This window comes from Sus scrofa, chromosome 5 (genome assembly GCF_054392235.1).
Source record: "Sus scrofa isolate SSC_HxYL_T2T_F1_AM1 chromosome 5, Sscrofa_HxYL_maternal_Yorkshire_Landrace_v2.0, whole genome shotgun sequence".
NCBI classification, from domain to species: Eukaryota; Metazoa; Chordata; class Mammalia; order Artiodactyla; family Suidae; genus Sus; species Sus scrofa.
Genome location: NC_139387.1, coordinates 89273623 through 89296053, shown reverse-complemented (window position 1 = coordinate 89296053; position 22431 = coordinate 89273623). Strand labels below are relative to the sequence as shown.

General features: G+C 35.9%; 1 protein-coding gene across 1 annotated transcript in view; it reads left to right on the top strand.

Annotated features, from left to right (window-relative positions):
• The window catches only part of PARPBP (PARP1 binding protein), a 72189-nt gene that overhangs the window by 44519 nt on the left and 5239 nt on the right, over positions 1-22431 (top strand). Inside the window, exons 7-9 of the mRNA XM_021092657.2 lie at positions 4395-4578; positions 7446-7624; positions 9753-9834. Of these exons, the coding sequence (XP_020948316.1) occupies positions 4395-4578; positions 7446-7624; positions 9753-9834 (445 nt within the window). The remainder of the gene's footprint in view (positions 1-4394; positions 4579-7445; positions 7625-9752; positions 9835-22431) is intronic.

The window sequence follows — 22431 nt, the reverse complement described above, 5'->3', positions numbered from 1 at the left end:
GGTTTCAGGTTACATAAATTAGTTCCTTGTTCAGAATGTTTAAAATTCTGCATTTTAAGTGTATCACACAACAGGTTTTTAGCACTCACCTGCATTGTATTTATTGTGCTAAGCATTAGGTATTTATAGAATGTTAAATCTAATTGAAATTATCCAGTCTAGAATCCTAATGTTACATTTTTCTCATTTAAAATTATTTCGGAAGCATTTTTGATACATTTCATGTGGTACTTTTAATCACATTTGATTTTTTAAAGATATAATTTATTTTAGCAAATCATTTTCAAATTCTTAAACATAGTAGGGAAAAGCCAAATCATTCTATATAGTAAAGATAGTGGATAATTGCATTAAACTATTAGCTGGTGTTTATCTGTTTTATTGCCTATTATTCTTTCACTATTGTTTGATACAAGCTTGGAGGTTTAATTATGTTTTTCCTCACTAGTTTCAGTTTTCTGTTTTTCCCCCAGGGCTTTTTTAGGACTTCAGTTTACCCCTTTGTCACCTAAATTCTTCTATTAATATTTATCCAGAGTAGTCATAATTTATCTTCCATGATGCTTCTCTGAAGCCCCCTTTCTTCTTTTAAATCCCCACTTAAATTCCCTCTATACCTTTAGTATCTTACTGAAATAAATGATCAATTATGACCTCTTAATAAGAAATATTTTATTCATTTTGTATCCCCAAGCCTTAGCAGAAATATCCTAGCATCATTTGGGTTAAAACTTAAGGAATTTTAGGCTGTAGAGGCAAGAATTTGAATTATGCTACTATGTTGCAGAGCAAATATTGAAAGAGCTAATGGTTGGCTCTTGTAGTGAATGTATAGCAATAGACTATTCATAACACTGGTGTTCGCAATATTTTGTTAAGGGTCGGAATGCTGAGCTTGGCAAGTATCTGAGATACAAATCTTACAAATTTTTCCTAAGCACAGTTCATTCAGAGGATTATATCATCTTTAAAATTTAGAATATATGTTCTTATTGAAGGAATGAAAAATGAGGGCAAAGATATTTACCTAATATCATTGAAAGCTTTTTTTTTTTTTTTTGGTTCTTATGACTGACACTGTGACACACTTTCATATTTGATTATCCTTTTGAATCTTTTCCAAAACTCTTCCATTAGAGATTACTTCCCAGAAAAAGCACAAAGTGTTAGCTATGTTTTCATTTTGGCTACATTTCATCCAATTGCTTTCTCTGCTTTTAATTGAAAATTAAAAAAAACCGAGTTGGAAAAGAGTTTTATTACATAAAAGAATTCGTAGAGTATGTTCAGACTTCTGATTATAGATTTATTGCAGATTATGTCCTCTGATGGATCTTTCCATTGAAAATAATTAATATTGCTGGATAATATATTATTTATTTTATCAATTTTTTTTCTCTCTTGGCTACTGTGTAGCATATGGACTTCCTGGGCCGGGGTTTGGATCTGAGCCGCAGTTGTGACCTACACTGCAGCAGCAGCAAGGCCGGATCCTTTAACCCACTGTGTTGGGCCAAAGATCCAACCTCCATCCTGATGCTGCAGAGAAACTGATGATCCTCTTGTGCCACAGCGGGAACTCCAATAATATATTTTTTAAAAAATTTCTTAAATGCATTGATGAGTAGGTCAATGTAGTGAAAATACAGGCCAGCTACTAGGAGATGGAGAAAAGCCAGAGAGAGAAGTCAAGAAGGGAAGCCAGGTTTTATTTTGAGAACACTTGCTAAATTTGGTGATTTGGAGGGTCTGTTTTTAGTTTCTTTTTCTTCCTTTCTTTCTTTCTTTCTTTTTCTAATCTTTTTAGGGCTATATCCGCAGCATATGGAATTTCTTGGGCTAGGGGTCAAATCAGAGCTATAGGCCTCCACCATAGCCACAGCAGCATCAGATGTGAGCTGCTTCTGTGACCTACACTGCACCTTGAGGCAATGCCAGATCCTTAACCCACTCGGCAAGGCCAGGGATCGAACCCACATCCCCATGGATACTATGTTGGGTTCTTAACTCGCTAAGCCACAATGGGAACTCTGAGGGTCTATTTTTATATCCAATAAAGTATGAAGGACAGGGGACAAAGCCCAGGGACTGCCTAGGGTGAGCTGTCTGTTGGGACATACCTTACAGGACTACTACCCTTTCAGTGTAAAATGAGCTAAGAATATGGGCTTTAACTTGATAAACGGTTTCTATGAAAACCAGGCTAGTAATAAAATGTTTTAGCATTTTATTTAAGATTTAGAACAAGAGTTCTTGCTCTCATTTCTTTTCAGCATGATATTATTGGATGTCCAGTTCAGTGTAGTAAAGCAAGGAAAAGAAATAGGGGATACAACAATTGAGAAGGAAGAAATAAAGTCCTTTTTGATAATATAATTGTACATATAGAAAACTCCAAGAATCTATAGGCAAATTATTAAAATTAATGGTAGCCTTTAACAATATTGCTGGACATGAATCAATTTTTTTTAAAAGCAATTGTATTTCTATACCATAATTAAATAGAAATTTTTTTTTTAAGATTTCAAAATATAAAACACACAGAAGAAATCTAATAAAACCATACTTCTTACTTGGGAGGTTAAGACTCAGTGTGAAAGTCTCTCTCCCACTAAGGGTTTGCATTCCAATTACAGTGCTGCTAGAGATTTTTGCCCTCAGGAAAACCCCATTCATCCTATTTGCTTACCACTCACAGCTTTCAACTTCCCACTCCAGGTTTTGTCACTTATTGGGGGGGAGATTGGGTGGTACTTGGAAATTTCCCCCTATTCCTACCAAGCTCAGTGGAATGTTCCCCTAGAGTAACTAGTCTGCCATACTGTAAGCTGAAACTCTCTCAGTGCTTTGTATTACAAATAATAACATGAATAATAGTAAAATATATATCTTTTGTTTTACAGGTAAAAACTTGGTCATTTATTCAGCAGCTATATTAATTTATTCTGTGTGCCAAGTGTAAATTGTTAGTATAAAGAGTGGTAAAATATGGTTCCTTTTTCAAAGAGCTAATTTTTTCATGAAATGTTTCCCAAGCTTGTCTAGTCATAAGAATCACCTGTGGTACATTGAGAAGAAATTCAACAATTCAGTATCCTTCTCTGGACATTGTGATTCAGTAGGGTGGGATCTGGAGTTGATATTTTAAACAAATGCTGATTATGATTCTGATGATGAGGCAAATTTAGAAGATACTGGTCTAATGCACTATCATACATTAAGTCTTTGCAATTTTCTTCTAACTTTCCTTCTCTACTTGGACAAGTTGTTTAAATGTGAACAGTCATGTTTCCAGTGCTGTTAGGGAACCTGACTTCTCCCCTAAAACATAAAGCCTGGCAGTAAGACAGTGAGGATGAACACTATTCATAATTTCCTTTACTCTACTATCAAAGTCACGGAAAGGTTAAATGGCATATTCAAGGTAGGAAGTGGGGGAGCTATGCTGTGTGCTCAGGCAGTCCATTGCCAGACAGTACCACCTTCTCATTAGGCATTGTGCAGCCTTTCCAGGGGTACCTCAAGGGATAGAGATCTTGCAACTTGAGAGAGCCCTCTCCTGCTGTTGGACACCTCTAATTTATTCCTTGTAATGGGCCCAAATCCTTCCTCCTGTATATTTCTCGCTTTAGTTTTACCTCTGCCTTCTAGAGCAGAATAAACTCCTCTAGAGCCTGAACCTGAACCCAGATTCTTTCAGGTTCAGGCTTAGTATAGTGAAACAATTGATTTCAGGTTTTTAAAAATTCTTGTCTGTTGGGATAGTTGGTCCAGCCTCTGGTTTCCTTTAGATCAGTATTAACTAGTTTAATTTCCTCTTCCACCTAATAACCCTTCTCATGTTAAAATGCAACATCATGTATTTCAGGTCAGTCTCCCTCCTCACCACCTTCTTCCTAGCCCAGAACACTGTATGTTTTTGGACAAGCTATTTAATTAACCTTTTGGAAATTCAATTTTCCCATCTATAATTTAGGGGTAATAATTTGTTGAATTGGTTTTAAGATTAAGTTATGTTGGATTTTAGATATTCAGTGAGAGGTCGTTGTGTTATCTTAGTTGTATCTGAACTGTGTGGTTTTAAGTATATTGTATGTATATAGCTGTATCTGAACCGTTTATCATATAACACATATAACTAAATTATTTCCCTTCAGCTTTCAAATCAAGGAAGAAGTACCTTACCTTATTGAAATAACTTGCTTTTAGAAAAACTTTAAAATTTTGTTTCTACTGGTTCTTATCCTTTTTTAAATGGGTTACTGTTTGATTTATAAGATCAAAGCCTTATTCTTTGAAAAGTGTTGATTAACCCTGAGAATTATATTTTCAAACTTATAAGTATATTGTCATCTCTAGTACTATTATAAAAGTCATCTTATTTCTATTTTCAGCATTGCAGGGGGTCGTATACTCTCAGTGATAAAGACGCAGCTGATAAAAGGCCAGAACAGCAGGGGTCCTTTTTATAAAGCCGTAGAGGAAGTTGCTCAAGATTTGGATTTGAGGATTAAAAATATTATCAATTCTCAACAAGGAGATGTAGCTGCGAGCACCACTGGCATCAGTCCTTCACGAGTAATGAGCTTTTTATTTTTCATTATCCTTCTGTGTGAAACATCTCTTCTATGTGCTGTAGAAGTGGTTTACTATTGTTACTTAAGTGAGAAGAATGTGTTTCCTCTGTTATAAAATGTTGAAAATTTATGTTTCTCAATAGGATTATTCAGGGTAATCAACGTGGGTAAATCACAACATCTTTGAGCCAAATTGTCTGTGTTTGTTAAAGTGGGGCATTGGATTATGTTCATTATCCCTTGTAGCACTAGAAATTGATGATTCTTTATGGATATTGAGGTGTTTTGTTGCATTTTCCAATAATTATTCTTATAAAACAATTATTTCCCCGTTTACTCAGGTGTAAAATAAGAGCCTGGTTTCTCTGGTTATGACTCCAGTACTAGGCACTCTATAGAACAGCAACAGAAACAGCTCTATTCAGAGGTTTATTTTTCTTTCATAGAATTTTTCTATTTCCATGATCTCTTATTTTCTACTTCCATTGCCAGTCTGTTGCAAACATTAGGAATTCCTCGCTACATAGAAATTTTTTAACTGTATAACCCAGAAAATTTACCTTTTATTTTTTTTCCATAGGTAGTCAGGCATTCTATGGTTTTATAACTATAGTATCATAGGAGAAGTTGACAACAATGTTTTCAGTTTTAGAACAGAATTTTGGAGAATGTGTTATAATAATTCATTTGCTGCAGTTTAATTATTGAGGTAACAAAATCTCCTTTTCATGAGGTGTGATTGTGATGATCAGTGTATGAAGAAAGACTTTTGCTTCATTTTTATTGTTTATTTATCCACAGTCCTCGGGAACTAAAAATTAGCTATTTTTCTGTAGCAATACTTGGTTTTAGTTTAATTTAAAGATGGGACATGGGGGAGATTCTGGCTTGTTTCCCCACATATTTCACTAGCTTGGCTCAAATGACAACCAGATTTTACTATAATTATATGTCAGAAACTGTCACAACTCAGATAATTAAATGTACCAATCTCTCCCATTTCTTGTCACAGGAAATAAAGATACAGATGACCTGGTTCTTAATTTTATGTTTTCAATCAAATCAGAAATCTTTGAAAAATATAATCCAGTAATTCTCAATGATGTTAGTTTTAAACAGTATGGCCATCTCTTGTACTAATGAAAAATGTACGTTAAGCACCAGATTGTGAGAGGCAATTTGTTAAAATTCTAGTACAGCTATTCATTACAGTTCACTTGGCTCACTTGAGTCAGCCAGGTAGAGAAAGGAGGCAAAGACCATATTGATGAAAGCTGAGAGCAGCTGTCCTACTGTACCAGATTCCAAAAAAGGATTATTCTGATATTTAAGCACAATGTCTAACAACCCTAAGGGTTAAGACACTATCGTTATCCCTATTTTACCAATTATTTAACTGAAGCACAGCAAGTTAAGCAACATGTTATATAACACACACAACTGTTATGTTGGTATCAAACCCAGCCAGAAATAGCATCAGAGTATCTATGTATAATATTATATTCTTATATATTTTCCCTATTTTTCTATCTAGTTACTAAGTTTTTTCAGCTCTCCCCTTTTAAGCTGCTTTTTCTTTATCTCCACTGCTACTGTCTTATTTTACTGCTACTACCTTCTTCATTTCTAAGCCAGACTATTACAGTCTCTTAATGTGTGGTCCTGTCTCCAGATTTAATAACATTCTCACCCTGGAATATATTACATATTTCCATCATTGCCATCATTTTTCTAAAATGTAAATAGTATCATTTTATTTCCTCACTTAATAAAGTAAGGTATTTTAACTCTGTAACAGACTGACTTATAACTTCTTTGCCTGACATATACAAAACTTTCCCAGTCTCATCTCTTTTTCTGTTGCCCTGTTCTTCAGCCATTTCAAGCTACCTGGTCTCTATAAAATACCATGTTCTCTCTTACCCTTGTGTTTGTCCTCTCTGAAACCATCCTTGATCCTGGGGTAAACTGATCATGACCTTTGGTGTGCTCCCACTGCACTATGTGTACATTCTCTTAGAAATAGCACCTAGCATTCTGTAATGCCATTATTGTTACTTACCAAAGAGACTGACATGTTTTTACCTTTAGTAGCCTTAGCTTCAAACACAATGCTTTGGACTTAGTATTACTTATGGGTGATTACTTAATGAATGCAGGTCTACTAGTTTATTTTTGCATTGGAATAGATCTTTACAACCATCAGTGGAGTTGGTATTCAAATCGAAGAACCCTACTTCTGGTATAGGAGAGGAAAAATATACAGAGGTTAAGTCATGAGGCTGAGGTCACTTAAATGTAGCTAAACTTTTCTGACTTAAAGCCTAATGTTATTTTAACAAAAACTTAATGCCTTCCTTTGATGATACTATTTTCATATTCTTTTGTGCTTCTGGAAGTTCATAAGATTGATTTTAGTATGGCTTGAGGGAGACGTATTTGCATGCCTTAAAGGCACAGCCATGGCTGATTTTTTTTTTTTTTTTTTTTTTTTTTCGTTTTACAGCCACACCTGCTGGCATATGGAGGTTCCCAGGCCAGGGGTTGAATTCAGGGCTGCAACTGCAGCCTACGCTACAGCCATGGCAACACCCAATCTCAGCCACATCTGCTGCCTGTGTCATAGGTTGTGTCCATGTTAGGTCCTTAACCCACCGAGCAAGGCTAGGGATTGAACCTACATCCTCATAGAGACAGTGTCAGACCTTAACCCTTTGAGCCACAATGGGAACTGCCCAAGGCTGATTTTTTTTTTTTAATAGCTTAGTAGAGAAGAAAGGAGAACAATAGCACATGAAATGGAAAAGAGTGGCTGATTCACCCAGCTGGGCTGATTTTACATTTACTTGAAATTATTTCTTGTTTTAGCCAAAATTTCATGCCATAAACCATGGCACTGCATACTGTGGCAGAGATACTGTGAAAACCTTACTAGTTCTTTTGGATGAAGACGCAGCCAGTGCTCCTACCAAAAACAAAGCGGACCTTTTATATGACAATGAAAATACAATTCATCATAATGGAACTTCTATTCTTACACTTTTTAGGTAAGTAAGGTGGAAGTTATTTATGTGAATGTTAATCTCTAATGGAAATTTAAAAAAAACCCACCTCATTGCTTATAAAGGAAATATATGCTGTGGTAGGAAACTTAGAAACTACAGAAAAGTATGAAGAGAAAAAAAAGTCAGTTAAAGGGAGATTGGACATTTGAATATGAGGGAGTTATATATTAAAAAGGTAGTATTTTGTGAGTATGACTGGTGTTTTTTGTTTTTGCTTTGGAAATCATTTATTGAGATATTTAAATCAAGAATTTTGCTAAATACTTTTACTTATATTACTTCAGCCTTCACAACAACTGCTTTTAGTAGTATTCCCACCTTATAAGTGAAGAATTAGAGACTTGAGAAAGATATTAAGTAATTTGGCTAAGTTAGCAAATAGTAAAGATGGCTTTCTCCAGAGACATCTCTAAGACGTTTCTCCAGAGACGTCTTAAAGACTTCGCTCCAAGGATTGTATTATTCTGCCATAGACTAGGAGAGAGCACATATACCAAACTTGTGTTGGAATCAACATTTACCATTTCTCCTCGTGTTATGAAGAAAATGTGTACGAAATTTCTATTGGCATTCTATGCAGGACGTTGATATTCTTCAGTTTTAACAGCAGTTAGGTCAAACACTGAGTAGACTCATGATGTTTTAAATTAATGAACATTTATTTATAGAAATACTCAAGATTTTAGAACAACTGTTTTAAATTGTATTTAGTACATAGTAGAGGATTTTATAAAATTATCCGATTTGATTTTTTCTATTTTCTGCTTAAGCTACTTTTTAGAAATCTGATTCTAGTCTATAATTGTTCATTTCCATCCACGATTGCTTTATGTACTCTCTCCCCACTATCTTTTCTCTTTAAAGAGAAACTTTATAATGCTCTGTTATTCAGTGTTGTCCTCTAATTCCTTTACAATGAAAATTTATTTTATCAGTGATTTACTTACACTCTGTGTTGTAATCCCAGAAGAGAGTATAAAGGAAATGAATCTTTGTTATTTTCCTCTTGCTATCTTACTTTTGTTTAACAAAATTTGTTTTTAGGTAGAAATCTAAATGATTTAAATTTTATCTCAGATTAAATTCTGTCATTTTCTTAGAGAAAGTTTTTTTGTGTTTATAGGATTTTCTAAACAAAATTAATCCCTACATCCATTTTAAAGGGATACTTTTCTTTTTAATGGCCGCACCCATGGATGGAAGTTCCTGGGCTAGTGATAAAATCTAAGCCACAGCTTCGGCAATGCTGGATGCTTTAACCCACTGCACTGAGCTGAAGATCAAACCTGCACCTCTCAAGCAATGCTAGCTGCTGCAGTCAGAATCTTAATGCACTGTGCCACAGTGGGAACTCCAAAATATTTTTCTACACATAATCATGTGGCCAAACACATTTCAATTGTTTATTGTTACCTTAGCTTTTCCAGTTGTCATTGTGCAGACAAGTACCAGCTTATGGTAAATTTTTAATGGTCTGAATTGAAATGATAAAATTAAGGACAATGTATATGAATGTAAGTCAATGTAGGGTTATAAACCAGTCTTTCTTAGAATAAACTATCCTTTATTCTTATCTAATGGTCTTTTGAGTCAAAGGGGTAATAACTCTGGCTCTGTTAACCCAAAAAAGGAATTTATTGATGAATCTAGGTTTGTCTGGCTCAGAAACAACAGTGTTTCCTCCTCTGTTACACCTTCTCTGTCCCTCCTATTTCTAAACTATGGTTTTCTCTTTTGAACTCCCCTGCTATGGCATCCATCCTTTTTTATTTTGAATTGAGTTTTGTGGATATCTTGTTTTCTTTACTACAGCAAGAAGCCTGTATTCAGGACCAATGAATGAATGAACTTTCTATCCCTTACAATATCTTATACAGTGCCTTATATATAGTCGTGGCTCAAATATTTGGTGAATGAACTAATTCACTAAGCAAATTATTAATATTTAGAACTCAGAATAGGAATACTGATACTTTTTTATAGTATTATAAACGGCTAAGTTCAGTTTTTCAGAATAGTCTTTTATTCTATAACTTCTTTCGGGTAGGAGAGAGGCAGAAACTAGTTCAAGACCTACCGGTTTATAAATTTTTGCTTTTTTTGGACATAGATCTCCCACACAAGTGAATAATTCATCGATGAAACCCCTAAGAGAACGCATCCATAATTCAATGCAAGAGAAAAAAATTAAGGTACAATTTAATATACTGTCATGAAAATGATAAAAATTGTTTTACTTTTAGAAGAAATAAATATATAAAACTGAGCTGGTTATAAATATATGTTGTACATGGAATAATAGGAATTAAATGGAAAAATAGGTTACGACAGTTGACATATAGAAACATTCCTTTTAATACAATCTTGGCTAATCTGTCTCTGGTTTATTTATTCCCCTGGACTTAAAAGAAGGAAAGGGATAAACACCAGCTATGGTTAAGTGTTCAGTTAATATCTGTTCAGTGGATGAGGGGGGAAATGAAGAATATATCGTTTTATCATTTACATTTTTAATATCTTTTTTTTTTTTTTTTTTTTTGGTCTTTTTCCAGGACCGCACCCACGGCACATGGAGGTTCCCAGGCTAGGGGTCTAATCACAGCTGCAGCTGCTGGCCTATGCCAGAGCCACAGCACCGCCAGATCCGAGCCGCATCTGCGACCTGTACCACAGCTCAGGGCAACACCGAGTCCTTAACCCAATGAGCGTGGCCAGGGATCAAACCCACAACCTCATGGTTCCTAGTCAGATTCGTTAACCACTGAGCCATGATGGGAACTCCTATATTTCTAATATCTTAAACTAAATCTTCAGAGACTATGTAATTTCAGTTTTGCTCCTGTCTGGAGACATAATGGCAGAATATAATTGATTGTAGATTGAAACAGAGAGAACATTTCACATTGTTCATTGACTAGAGCTGTTCTTTATATTTTCATTTGGTTTGAACTTAGTATTCCAGTCCTCATTTGAAACATTTGTGCCTATAAGTAGTCGGTAACATATTTTTCTTTTTTTTTAATTTTTAAAATTTATTGAATTTTTAATTTTTTAAAAAAATTTTTAAGTTTTGTTGAAATATAGTTAATTTACAAGGCTGTGATAATTTCTGCTGTACAACAAGGTGACCCCACCATACACATATACATATCCATTCTCTATCAGATTCTTTTACCATATGGATTATCACAGAATACTGGGTAGAGTTCTCTGTGCTATGCAAAGGTCCCTGTTGGTCAGTTGTTCCATATACCTCAGTGTGCACATGCCAGTCCCAAACCCCCAGTCCATCGCTTCCACCCCCACACCTTCCCCTTTGGTAACCATAATTTTTTCAAAGTCTGTGAGTCTGTTTCTGTTCTTCAGATAAGGTCATTTGTATCCTTTTTTGAAAGATTCTACATATAGGTGATATGCAATGTTTGTCTTTCACTGTCTAACTCTTCTTAGTATGATAATTTCTAGGTCCATCCGTGTTGCTGCAAATGGCATTATTTCATTCTCTTTTATGGTTGAGTAATACCCCATTGTATTTATGTACCATACCTTTATCCATTCCTCTGTTGATGGACATTAGGTTGCTTCCTTGTCTTGGCTATTGTAAATAATGCTGCAGGGAACATTGGGCTGCATGTTTCTTTTAGAATTATGGTTTTCTCTGGATAGGTGCCTAGGAGTGGGATTGCTGGATCATATGGTATCTCTGTTTTTAGTCTTGTGAGGAACCTCCATACTGTTTTCCATAGTGGTTACACCAATATACATTCCCACCAGTACCCTCTCCAGCATTTACTGTTTGTAGCCTTTTTGATGTTGGCCATTCTGCCTGGTATAAGGTGGTACCTCATAGTGGTTTTGATTTGCATTTCTCTAATAATTAGTGATGTTGAGCACCTCTTCATGTGTTTTTTGGCCATCCATATGTCTTTGGAAAAATGTCTAGATCTTCTGCCTATTTTTTGATTAAGGTTGTTCATTTTTTTTGTTTTAATATTGAGCTACAGCAGGTGTTTGTATATTTTGGAGATTAATTCCTTGTCAGTTGCTTCATTTGCAAATATTTTCTCCCATTCTGTGGGTTTTTTGGTTTTTTTTTTATGGTTTCCTTTGCTGTGCAAAACTTTTCAGGTTTAATTAGGTCCCATTTGTTTGTTTTTGTTTTTATTGTCATTACTCTAGGAGGTGGATCTAAGAAGAAAATTGCTGTGGTTTATGTCAGAGAGTGTTCGGCCTGTCTTTTCCTCTTAGAGTTTATAGTATCTGGTCTTATATTTAGGTCTTTAATCCATTTCGAGTTTATTTTTATGTGTGGTGTTAGAGAATGTTCTAATTTCATTATTTTGCATGTAGCTGTCCAGTTTTCCCAGTACTGCTTATTGAAGAGACTCTTTTCCCCATTGTATATTCTTGCTTCTCTTGCCATAGATTAATTGACCATAGGTGCTTGGTTTATTTCTGGGCTTTCTGTCCTGTTCCATTGATCTGTATTTGTTTTTTGTGCCAGTACCATACTGTTTTGATGACTGTAGCTTTGTAGTTTAATCTGAAGCCAGGGATCCTGATTCCTCCAGCTCCATTTTTCTTTCTGAGGATGACATTGGCTATTCAGGGGTCTTTTGTGCTTCCAAACAAACTTTTAAATATTTTTTTTCAGTAACATATTTTTCAAGCACTTAAAATTTTCTTGGTCTTATTTTTCCAAAAGAGGCTTGATCTTAACTCTCTCATTTATTCATTTATTTATTTATTGTCTTTTTTTTTAGGCCTGCACCCACAGCATATGGAAGTTCCCAGGCTAGAGGTTGAATTGGAGCTGCAGCTGCTGGCCTACGCCACAGCCACAGCAATGCCAAATCTGAGCTGCATCAGCTACCTACACTGCAGCTCTGGGTAATGCTGGATTCTTTATCCCACTGAGTGAGGCCAGGGATTGAATCCACATCCTCATGGATGCTAGTCAAATTCGTTACCACTGAGCTACAACGGGAACTCTAACTCACTCATTTATTGAACATCCATTTATTGAGCATCTGCTATGTGCCAGACACTGTTCTGTGATTGGGAATTCATTCATTTGTTCAACAAAATTTTCATGTAAAATTTATAATTATCCTTAAATTATCAAATAATTATTCATTGTGATACAACTTTGAGAACTTTGAGAACTTGTATACTTTTTACATTCACATTTGAAAAGTTAACCCAAATAGCAAAGTTTTTAGTTATCTGTTTGCTCTGCATACCCAAAATCCATTTAGTTAATTTAAATTAATCCTTTTGGCCTTTCTCTTGGCTATTAGAAGTTGTTTAGTAATTAATATATGTGGGATACATCATTGAGTTTTTTTTTTCAAAAATGACTTTTATTACAGCATCAATTTTTTTATTATAGTTGAATAATTGAGTTTTATATAATTTTCTTGTGAAAAAACTTGTCAATTCTTTGTTATAATAACCCAATAAGTACTCATAATCGAGGCATAAGATTTTTGAAAAAACATCTATCCTTTGGATTTGATTAGAAAAAGAAATGTAACATAAATTTAAAAAAAATTTTCCCTGCTATGAATACTGACAAACTTGAAAATTTTTCTTTAAAGATCATTGTAATATTTTGTTAGAACTAAGTAAATCAAAATGACAAATATCTATCTGAAGAATGAGGGATTTTTACAGATTGGTAAGAGTCAACTAATTCCATAAGATGTATGGACAAATTTGGAAAGTTTTGGGAAGTAGAAGGGCGATTGTCTAATCTAGTCTCATTTACAGATGAGATCAAAATCCTTGAAAAAGCACCTTCGCCAAGATACTGTAACTACCATGAAACATTTTATGCCAGTGTGCAAAGCCAGGGTTAAATACTAATGAGATGATAAATAAATTGTTTCCGTTACTTAATAGTTAGCTGGCTTAGTCTGCATAGCTCTGAAACTAAATGGTAATAGAGAAAGGAAAGAATTGGTATTTATGATTATATTTTATGGTATATTACTCTCTATGAAAGCAATGTATGAAAATAATTGGTTTAGCCAGGTATACAGCTGACCCAAGCCAGGTAGAGTATTTGCTGGAATGAGAAAAAATCTTGCTAATAGTTACTACTAAGTTACTGTGGAAAAATAGTTTAACAGTTTACTACCTTACTATCCTATTACTTTTTCTTTTTTGGCACTTAGTTCTTTTTTTAGTCTTGGAAAGAATATATGATCTACATTTGAAATACTGTTTGGAAAGACAAAAGTAGATAATATTAGAGAACTTAGAATTTTGATATTGTAGATGATACTTGATTGTGAAATATTCATGTCATTATTATTTGGGACAAATAAACTTTTCATAGATTTATTTTCATTTCCTCATTCATAAATAGCAATAAGCACTTCTCTGATCATGAAATCCTATGAAACTATTTTGAGAAGTGTTCATTGACTCATTTTAAGTCCTCAGGTTTTATTTTCTATTCTAGCTTGTTAGGAAACTTGTCTGTGATGGTCAGATAAATTTCTGTGAAAGAAATCAAAAGGTTCTTTCTGAGCCTTCTTATTTTTGGTAGGAACCTTTAGAGGATACTTCTTCTCTATTCTTACCTTCAGTTTCCAAGCAATTTATACAGGTAACTTTCTACCTTTTTATTAAAAGACTTTCAAAGAGGATATTACCTTCTTATATCCTGTAAATTAATGTTTCATTTCTTTCAACTGTGTTAGCAATAATTTGCTTATCAGCCACAAAGAAAAGTTGTATGTCCATGTCTTTTCCTTATTCTGAGTTTGGGGTTTTCCTCCATATTTATATTAGAAAATCATCAGCGTTAACTGACTTAATAACTAGAGTGAGTGGGTCAGAAAATTACTGTGTTCTTAAAACATGGCATGGTTGGAACAGTGAAAAATTAGAATATAGGTAGTTTGAAGAAGTAGACTGGTTCTCTCTCTCTTGTTCTAAATATTTGTTATTTATTTATTTATTTATGGCCTGCCCTCAGCATGCAGAAGTTCCAGGGCCAGGAAATGAACCCATGCCACAGCAGTGACTAAAGCCATAGCAGTCGCAGCACCAATCCTTAACCTGCTGAGCCACCGGAGAACTCCAAAAGTAGACTGGTTCTAACTCTGGTACCTTTATAAGCAGCCAGGCAGTACATTGCTTATGGTGTTAGAAAATTTGATATACAGTTTTACTTTTAGGGTATTAGAAAACAGTATACTCAAATAAAAATGGTAGATCACATTCAACTCACAGAATTTCTCTCCTCTGATACTTAAAATGAGTATAAAATAGCAGAATCTAGCAAAAATACTCACCAATAGAAAACAACAACAAAAAAATAACATAAATGGATATAATAAACTTCAAAAATGATGGCCAAGGAAGGAAAGTGAATATATCAGACAGAAAAGGCACAACATGATTTATCAACTTAATTTAGCCCCAGTCCCCACGTCCTGTGCTAGTAGTGAGTTAATACAGTCCTGAGAATTATCACTAATTATTTTCAAGACTCTGAAGCCAGCTATGTATATAAATACATATATATTTTTTCCTCTTTCTTTTTAGAGAAATAGAAGTAGCAACTGCATACTAATGTGAATAAGATGTGGAAAATGAACTCTTTGAGATTTACACATTGACACAGTGAAGGTTCTAGTGCTACCTACTGAATTATGGAAATTATACAAATGATCCCCTTCCATTTAAATGAAATACAGTCTTTAAGTAGAGGGAGTGAACCTTTTCATAGTACATATAATACATAATAAACTCTTAGAAGAAAGTGCAGAACTCAAAATTTTCGGATTGCCTCTCTCCTCAACTGAAAATTACTTCTGCCTCCACCATTCCTCAGGTTATAGAAAAATGAAGGATAACAGAAAATATGCAGCCTTCGAAATATAACTGTGAGGAAAATAAAATGCTCTCTAATGAGGTAAAACAGAATCAAGAAATCACAGACTTGGAGGCTTCTGTTTCTAACTAGGATGTAGTAGACCATGGCAGAATACCATTTCTGCTACAATAACAGAATAAAAGAATAAAAGGTAGCTAAGTTGGGGAAAATATATTTAGAAGACATAGGAAAGCTATATAGGTAAAGCAGTTTAAATAAACAAAAAATATGAAGGGGGTAAAGTCTTTTGAGGTGAATAGTCTATTATCAGAGTTTTCATTCCTGTCATTATTTTTTTTTTTTGTCTTTTTTTTGTTGTTGTTGTTATTGTTGTTGTTGTTGCTATTTCTTGGGCCGCTCCCGCGGCATATGGAGGTTCCCAGGCTAGGGGTTGAATCGGAACTGTAGCCACCGGCCTACGCCAGAGCCACAGCAACGCGGGATCCGAGCCACGTCTGCAACCTACACCACAGCTCACGGCAACGCCGGATCGTTAACCCACTGAGCAAGGGCAGGGACCGAAACCGCAACCTCATGGTTCCTAGTCGGATTCGTTAACCACTGCGCCACGACGGGAACTCTCCTGTGATTATTTTTCCACCTTTGACTATGAGCCAAGGATTGGTATCGGCCTAGGTAAAGGGAGCTCACTGAGGGAAAGAGGAATTAACAAATATTTAAATTTGGCAATACTTAGAAACTTTGGAGGCCCTAAATGCACAGTTATTTTTACCTAGGGCACCTATGTTGAATATTGGAGTGAGTGGGAGGCTAAGGAGCCTTAATCTAGTGGACTGAAGTCACCTATGGTCTTTTAGTGGCTCAGAAGACAAGGCTTTGCTTGAGAAGTGGGACCTGCCTCAAACACATGGCTGTCTCCCTCTCAAGATATTTGCCACATTGGAAATGAAGTGAGTTGGGAGACCAAAGAGCATAATGTAAAATCCTATGAAAGAAAGAGTGAATCCCCCAGACTTTCAGGTCAGAGACAGTAGAGATCCTTGGGGCTCTCAGTTGATAGCTTGGGAGGGCCGGTCCCCAAGAACAGGTAAGACCCAGAAGTCAAATATGAGTTACGATGGCTACAACTCAGCTTTGACCCAGCTTAATCCCTGACTGAATTGAGGTTGTTAGCTCTTCACTGTGTCTGCATAATAGAGACAAGGAAAACAAGCAATAAAATTTATTTCAACATCTACAAGTAATTAAAAAGGTGGACAAAATTGATGAAAAATTGGGAAATTCCAACAGAGAATCAAAAAGAATTTAAACAAATAAAGAAACATTCCAGAACTGTAAAAGCATTATCTAAAATTAAGAATTCATTAGATGAATTTAATAGTAGATCAGACAAAGCTTTAGGTAGTGTAAGTGGACATGAAGATAGGTCATTTAGAAAAATATCCAAACCAAAGCAAAGAGAATAAAGAATAAAAAAGCAAAAGAGAAGAGCAGGACACAGAAAATGTCTTAACATATGCCTAATTGGATACTCAGAACAAGTGGAGAAAATAAGATTGAAATAGTATTTGAAGATAGTTGTAATTTTTTTCTAAAGCTTAATTGGTCCTTTCCCATCAGGTAGTAGTTAGAAGACATGGGGAACAGATGCATGGATTCTTTTACTAGTATAAAATTGTATATGGGGAGTTCCCGTCATGGCGCAGTGGTTAACGAATCCGACTAGGAACCATGAGGTTGCGGGTTCAGTCCCTGCCCTTGCTCAATGGGTAAGTGATCCGGCGTTGCCGTGAGCTGTGGTGCAGGTTGCAGACGTGGCTCGGATCCCGAGTTGCTGTGGCTCTGGCATAGGCCAGTGGCTACAGCTCTGGTCAGACCCCTAGCCTGGGAACCTCCATATGCCGCGGGAGCGGCCCAAAGAAATAGCAAAAGACAAAAAAAAAAAAAAAAATTGTATATGGGTTCCAATATTATTTCCCAGCAAACTAAAAAGTGTCCCTGAGTCCTTTGAAAATCCATCTGTCCTTCATGTATGTGCCACTGGACATAGATTGTAAGGCTTTGTTTTAAAGCAGTGCTTTCCAATAGAACTTTCTGTGGAAGTGTTCTGTATTTGTGCTGTCCAGTACTGCAGGTGCTAGCCACATGTGACTATTGAACATTGAAATGTGGCGACTACCACTGAGGAATTCAATTTTTAATTTTATTTAATTTTAATTAATTAGCTACCCATGGTTAGCATATTTAAACAGTTGCAGTTCTAGTGGATTAAAGATACGCACAAATGCAATAACTGGAAACTCGTAATAGGTAGAGGAAATGGTGCTCTGACCATGAGAGATTAAAATAAATAGGATTAAATAGACAGGATGGATGAGAGCATTTCAGGCTGAGCAAACAACCTAATGAAAGTATTAGACTGCCTTAGTAGTATAAAGAGACTGTGCATTGGGTAGTTTTACAAAATAAGTAAATAAATAATGTGGGTCAAGGTTAGGGAAAGTATGACTTTCGTGGTTTTAAGGAACAGTTATTTTTTGTAGGGCTTATTGTAAGCATATGTGTATGAGAACCTGAGAACGGTGGAGTATTTAAAAACTTGAAAGGAGTAGATACAATGGGGCTTAGGACATCAGCTGCATGGTTCTCTGTACTTAAATGTGATTTAACTTTTCTCTTCATGTATACCTCTCCCTTATTTGTGTAGCGAATGGTTTCCTTGCTTTATTGAACAGAATAGAGTTTACTCTGTATATGTTTTCCTATTTCAGAGCTTTTGTCCATAGGGTGATTTAGCTGTTCTTCACCAGTCTACTTCTCTGGCTTCTTTACTCTCTATTAAAGGGTAGAATCTAGTCTGTACATCTTTTTTTTTAATTTTTACTTTTGAGGGTCGCACTCATGGCATATGGAGGTTCCCAGGCTAGGGGTCGAATCAGAGCTGTAGCTGCCGGCCTACACCACAGCCACAGCAGCACAGGATCCAAGCCGTATCTGATCTAAACCACAGCTCAAGGCAATGCTGGATCCTTAACCCACTGAACAAGGCCAGGGATTGAATCTGCGTCTTCATGAATGCTAGTCATATTTGTTAACCGCTGAGCCACGACGGGAACTCCCATTCTGTACATCTTTTTCTGCCTCCAAGCTTTTGCTTACGCTTTGTTTCTATTTCCTCATACCTTCTATGTGCACACATCTATTAGAGTCTGTTATAATTTTACTTAACTAATTAATTCATAAATCATGTATTAAATGCCTCCTGGATATCAGGCTGTGTGCTTGGCAGTGGAAGTAATATCAATGAACAAAATAGACAAAAACCCCTGCCGTCATTGACAAGCCTTCCTCCAATATTTTTGGGAGTGGGGTACAAGCACATAAAGTGGAAACCCCTGGCCTATCCCTGCAGTCCCTTTAATCCTGGTTCTGTTGCATACTCTCAGGGATACTCCACCCAGAAATGTACATACCCTGCTCCATGACCCTTGTCATAAACAGTCAGCCCTTCCTAGAGGAAGAGGCCAGTGCTGGCCCAGTGCCCAAGGCAGTTTGAGCAAGGAAATGCTGGGGTCCCAGGTACTTGGACAAGGATCTAAAATAGGGGATCAGAGTTCCCGTCGTGGCACAGTGGTTAAAGAATCTGACTAGGAACCATGGGGTTGCAGGTTTGGTCCCTGGCCTTGCTCAGTGGGTTAAGTATCCGGCATTGCCGTGAGCTGTGGTGTAGCTATGCTGCTCGGATCCCGCGTTGCTGTGGCTCTGGCGTCGGCCGGTGGCTACAGCTCCAATTAGACCCCTAGCCTGGGAATCTCCATATGCCGTGGGAGCAGCCCTAGAAAAGGCAAAAAAAAAAAAGACCCCCCCCCAAAAAATAAATAAATAAAATAGGGGATCGTTGTCTCCTAGTGGGCATATCCAAGGCACTGTGGACCTACTCTTCATCTATGGGGTAGAGCAGATCATCAGTTGGCAAAAGTGGGTTTTGTTCATGGAGCTTACTTTTCAGTTGGGAGAGGCAGACAATAAACAAAACAAACCAAAATTATATGGTATATTAGAAGGTTATCAGTGCAATGATGGGAAATAAAGCTGGGGAGAGTATGTTCTTTTGTGTGTGTTTTGGTTTTAAAGAGAATGATCAGTAGAAGTCTCTTTGAGAAGGCGATATTAAGCAAAGGCTTTAAGGGACTGAGCAGTATTTTTCATTAGAATGAGAATAGGATGTTTGTATTAGTCTGAATTAAAATGTGAACTTGTTTTGCTAAAGTAATGAGGTTAGGATTTATTATGTACCTTCCAAGTGTCAAGTGCTATAATAGACATTTTCTGTGTGTGGTGGGGGGCAATCCCATGGCATATGGAAGTTTCTGAGCCAAGATTGAATCTGAGCTGTAGCTGCAATCTATGACACAGATGTGGCAATGCCTGACCCTTAACCCACCTCACTGGGCTGGGGATCAAATCCCCGCCTCCACATAAACAATGCCAGATCCTTAACCTGCTGCACCACCGCGGGAATTCCTATACTAGACATTTTATATCCCTCATTCCAATTAATCCTTACTGAACTCTAGAAGGCATTATTTTCCGGGCTGTGTAGCTAGTAAATAACAGAGCAAAGGCTGTATTCGGGTATAAGACTTCAAAGTTTATGCTATTTCCAAAGAGTAAATGAATGCATAGTAATTATCATGTTATAAAAAAAAATAATGCTACTGCTTAGGTTGCAAATGTTATCTCTCTGCTATTGAGCACAGTAAATGGAATTTCACTGATGAAGAAATAGATCATTTGATATACTTACAAATTCATATGCCATTAAAGATAGCAAATCTCTATTCTTTTGAAAACGTGCTAATGTATGAATGAAAAGATAAATTTCGAATACTTTTTTTACATATTTAATAAGTATGTTGAAAGTAACTTCCTTTTTCAAACTTGGTGAAATTTATGGGTATAATGGGGGCTTAGAACTTTCATTTTCTTATTAATACAGCTAACTGAAAGACTTCTCAGTATTTTGACTCATTTGTCTTAATTTAACTGGAGTCAAGCTTTCCTATGTGAAGTACTATTTTCCTCGTACTGGAAACCTACTAATAATTTCAATTTAAAAAGAGCTTGTGGCAAAAGAACTTTTCCAATTCTTGGCAAGTTTGAAGTTCATTGCAATTTTACTGTGGATAGAAATCTTTCCAAAGGGGGGAAAGTCACTCTACAAAGGAAAACTTTGAATCCTTTTCTCATGTGACTTGAACATAAAATGATTTTAACAGCCATGTATGAATCTGGACATTATTCTTAGTTGTTTAGTACTTCAAAAGCACTTTCAAGAGGGAATTGTTTTGCTTATTTGTGATTCCAAATCAAATACACAGAGAGATTTGGAAGATTTGCAACAGGAAGTAATCTCAATTCTGTGTAGCCACTAATCTTGTGCAGAAAAATTCAACTTTTATGAACAAAGGAAAAGCAATCTCTTTTAAGTCACAAATACAAGCCAGTGTAGCTTGTATTGTTTTAAAAACATAACTAAAATGAAGAAGCTGATTGTAAGTTTGTTTTTTGTGCTGCATTCTTAGAATCATTTTAGATTTGGCCTGGTCCTGAGAAATCTAATTCAACAGATTTCTTTATAAGAATACTAATAACCATGTGGTACCTACAGGTATCTCTTTTAAATTTTTGACGTCATTTAATCCTGACAACTCTGTGAAGTAAATATTCCCACTTATGTGTGGCTAAGTAAGAGGTTTCGAGGTTTATTCGAGATCATCTAGTTAATAAGTGATAGGGCCAGTTCTAGAAGCCAGGTACTGCAAATCTGATGCCTTTTCTATCACATCATCCTAACTTTTTGTGCTACATTGTTGGCTCTAGTCAAGTTCATGATCAATTAAAATCTCTAGGTCTTTTTCAAATTGTTGTTTTTAAGTCAGGTTCTCCTCATCCTTTACATCTGTAATTGATATTTTTAACTTAAATACTGGACTTTGTTTATCCTCATTCATTTTCATCTTATTATTTTCTACTTATGGGTCTAGCCTTCTGAGATCTTTTCAATCTTGATTCCATTATCCACTTTATTTATTATTTCTTCCAGCTGTGCGTCAACAGCAGATATTTTTTTGTCTTTTTGCCATGTCTAGGGCCACTCCTGCGGCATATGGAGGTTCCCAGGCTAGGGGTCGAATTGGAGCTGTAGCCTCCGGCCTATGCCAGAGCCGCAGCAACTCGGGATCCAAGCTGCGTCTGCAACCCACACCACAGCTCACGGCAACGCCGGATCGTTAACCCACTGAGCAAGGGCAGGGACCGAACCCGCAACCTCATGGTTCCTAGTCGGATTCGTTAACCACTGTGCCATGACGGGAACTCCCAACAGCAGATTTTTTAAGTATAATGTCTTTGTGATTATAGAAGCCATCTTAGTAATCTCTTTAGTATACTGTGTGCCTATCACATAGTTGGAACTTAATAAGTGGTAATTGTTAAGGAAAAAAAAAGTTTTTATACCAGGGGAGGGAAAAGACCCACATATAATCTTTTATAAAAAGAAAAAACACTCTCAATGTAACCACTCTCAGTAATTCTTTTAGACATAAGTATTCCAAAATTATTATAGAACCATTGTTTGTGTTTTGATATGTTTATACATAATATTTTTCATGGTAAATATAGTGGTTAACTAATTTCCTTTCACATCTGAGCCCATTATCAGTATTTTAAGAATCCATTGCCTTGTAACTCTAGTTTTCTGAAACTGCAGTACTATCACTAAGGGCTAGAGAATTTCTCTGTGGGCAGCCTGAAGAGAGGAAAAAGCTAGTTGTCAGGAGGACTTTTGAATTTACTTTGCAACTGTATTTATGAAGTAAAGAAAGGGTTTTATTTAAATGTATGTTTAAACAATAAAATAACAGCTTTCTTAAGA